General features: G+C 58.7%; 1 protein-coding gene across 1 annotated transcript in view; it reads left to right on the forward strand.

Annotated features, from left to right (window-relative positions):
- Positions 1-2032, forward strand: part of LOC104625260 (disintegrin and metalloproteinase domain-containing protein 8-like) — a gene marked incomplete at its 3' end in the record, with an annotated part of 7143 nt that overhangs the window by 4517 nt on the left and 594 nt on the right. The window contains exons 9-11 of the mRNA XM_010292839.1: positions 611-700; positions 1476-1671; positions 1892-1991. Of these exons, the coding sequence (XP_010291141.1) occupies positions 611-700; positions 1476-1671; positions 1892-1991 (386 nt within the window). The remainder of the gene's footprint in view (positions 1-610; positions 701-1475; positions 1672-1891; positions 1992-2032) is intronic.

Consider the following 2032-nt stretch of genomic DNA (forward strand, 5'->3'; position numbering starts at 1 on the left):
TTGTGGAGGATATTCATTCCCTTGGATGTATGTCCCCTCTTCATGTAGCTGGCTGTGATTTTAGCAGGAGCATGCCTAGGAAAGATGGACTAGCGTAGTCTCCAAAGATGTGATCCAAAGAGGGGAACATCATGGCACGTTGTCCTTTCAAGAACTGTGCTCAGCTTTTCCTCATCCCTTGCGGCCCACCACTGCATTGCAGGGGGAGATTTGGACAAACGGCCAGGCGATGCCTCTGGGATAAATCCCTGGGTCACAGCCCTGAGACCTAGAGGGATGCTCCCCCGATGCAGAGAGCACAGAGATCCTCCTGCTTTCTCCTTCCTGGAGGTGTGCAAAGGGTGCTACCAGAGAGCAGGGGCCCAGGTCAGGCCTCATCTTCTGATAAACCTCTTCTGGTCCTTTGGTTTGGTGTTAGTAATGGGGGTAAAGAGGTGGCAGGAATGGTTCCCACCTGGGATGATGCTGTGGTTTTGCCCCATGGTTCAGCCCATGGCGGCTATGCTGTCGTTGGCACCTGGTGATGTGGCAACTGAGTCCCCCCAGAAAGGAAGGAAAGAATCTTTTGGGGGGGCTTTCGGGAGGGTTTCAGTCCCTCCCTGTCTCGCAGGAGTGCTCCGATCGCTGCTGTAACGCCACCACTTGCCAGCTGAGAGAAGGAGCCCAGTGCGCCCGGGGGGACTGCTGCCAGGACTGCAAGGTACCGCCGCCGCGGGGGGACCAGCTTGGCGGGGAAGGGGGGCTGGCAGGCGCACACCCCTGCCCCGGGCTCCTTGGGGCTTCCCGGCAGAGGCGAGCTGTGTCTATAGTCCCCACTGGAGAGCCTGGAGGACCTCTATAGCAGCCTGCCCGGAGCCAAACGCACTCAATGGTTTGGGGGGAAGCACGTTTTCCATTTGGTGCTCTCACTACGTGGGCAGTCAGCATCTTGGGTGGGAAGCGGTTGGGAAGGTGAAGTGGCCTCTGTTTCTGGCATCCTGGAGAGCAGGTCCCCTGGCTCTGTTAGGTTAGGTGCAGGATGAAAGGTGTTGAAGAACAATGGTGTTCAGAAGAGATCAGCGTGGCCCATTCCTGTTTTGGGAAGCCAACCTGCCTCTTCTGCTCCACTTGTCTGAGAGAAAGTTGTGTGCATTGGTTCCTGCACACAGGCATAAGAAATGTCTTGATGTGACGAGACAGAGCTGGAGGAGGGCCCTGGGCAAGTCCAGACTAAACGCAAAGCACAAGGTTTTGCCCTCAGGGAGAGACTTAACTATGGGAAGAGCCAGGCCAAGGCCTGATCACGTCTCCGTTCCGTGCATTAGCTCAGTCAATAGCAAATGTCTTTGTGCCAGAGCAGCACAAGCTGCCGTGTCTGGCTCTGTGGGGTGCTGGGAGGTGTTTTGAAGACCAGGGTGCTGCCAGGCTGTGGTGCCTGCATGGATCTGGGGATGCGAGAGCATTGAGGTGGTGCCGACATCCCCTTTTCTATGCAGGTGAAGGCTGCCGGGGCACTCTGCCGGGCCAGCAAGAACGACTGCGACCTGCCCGAGCACTGCACTGGCCTCAGCGCTGAGTGCCCAGAGGACGTCTTCCAGGAGAATGGCATCTCCTGTCAGAACGGCAACGGCTACTGCTACAACGGGGCCTGCCCCTCGCACAGTGAGCAGTGCCGCACGCTCTGGGGTGCAGGTAGCTACTCCCCCACCCTGCTCAATCCCCTGGCCCCATGTGCTGGGTGATGTGCCTGGAGCCCCAGCTCCTTGGGCCAGGGCATTGCTCGCTGTGGTCCCCTCCTGCATCCCTAGCTGGCGTGCTATGGCTGCTGACCCTAACGCATGGCCACTGGTGCCAGCGCTGCCGGCTTGCTGTGGCCTCTGGCTCTGCATGGCCCTTTCCCTGTATCCCACAGAGGCCCAGGTGGCTCCCGATGTCTGCTTTAAGCACAACAGTGAGCAACACCTTCACCTTCACTGCCTCACTGAGTATGGGAAGCGGCCCTGCAGCCCCAAGTAAGGAGCTGGGGAGGGATGGGGGGGTGGTGTCCATGTCC

The sequence above is a fragment of the Phaethon lepturus genome, unplaced genomic scaffold, assembly GCF_000687285.1.
Source record: "Phaethon lepturus isolate BGI_N335 unplaced genomic scaffold, ASM68728v1 scaffold45278, whole genome shotgun sequence".
NCBI classification, from domain to species: Eukaryota; Metazoa; Chordata; class Aves; order Phaethontiformes; family Phaethontidae; genus Phaethon; species Phaethon lepturus.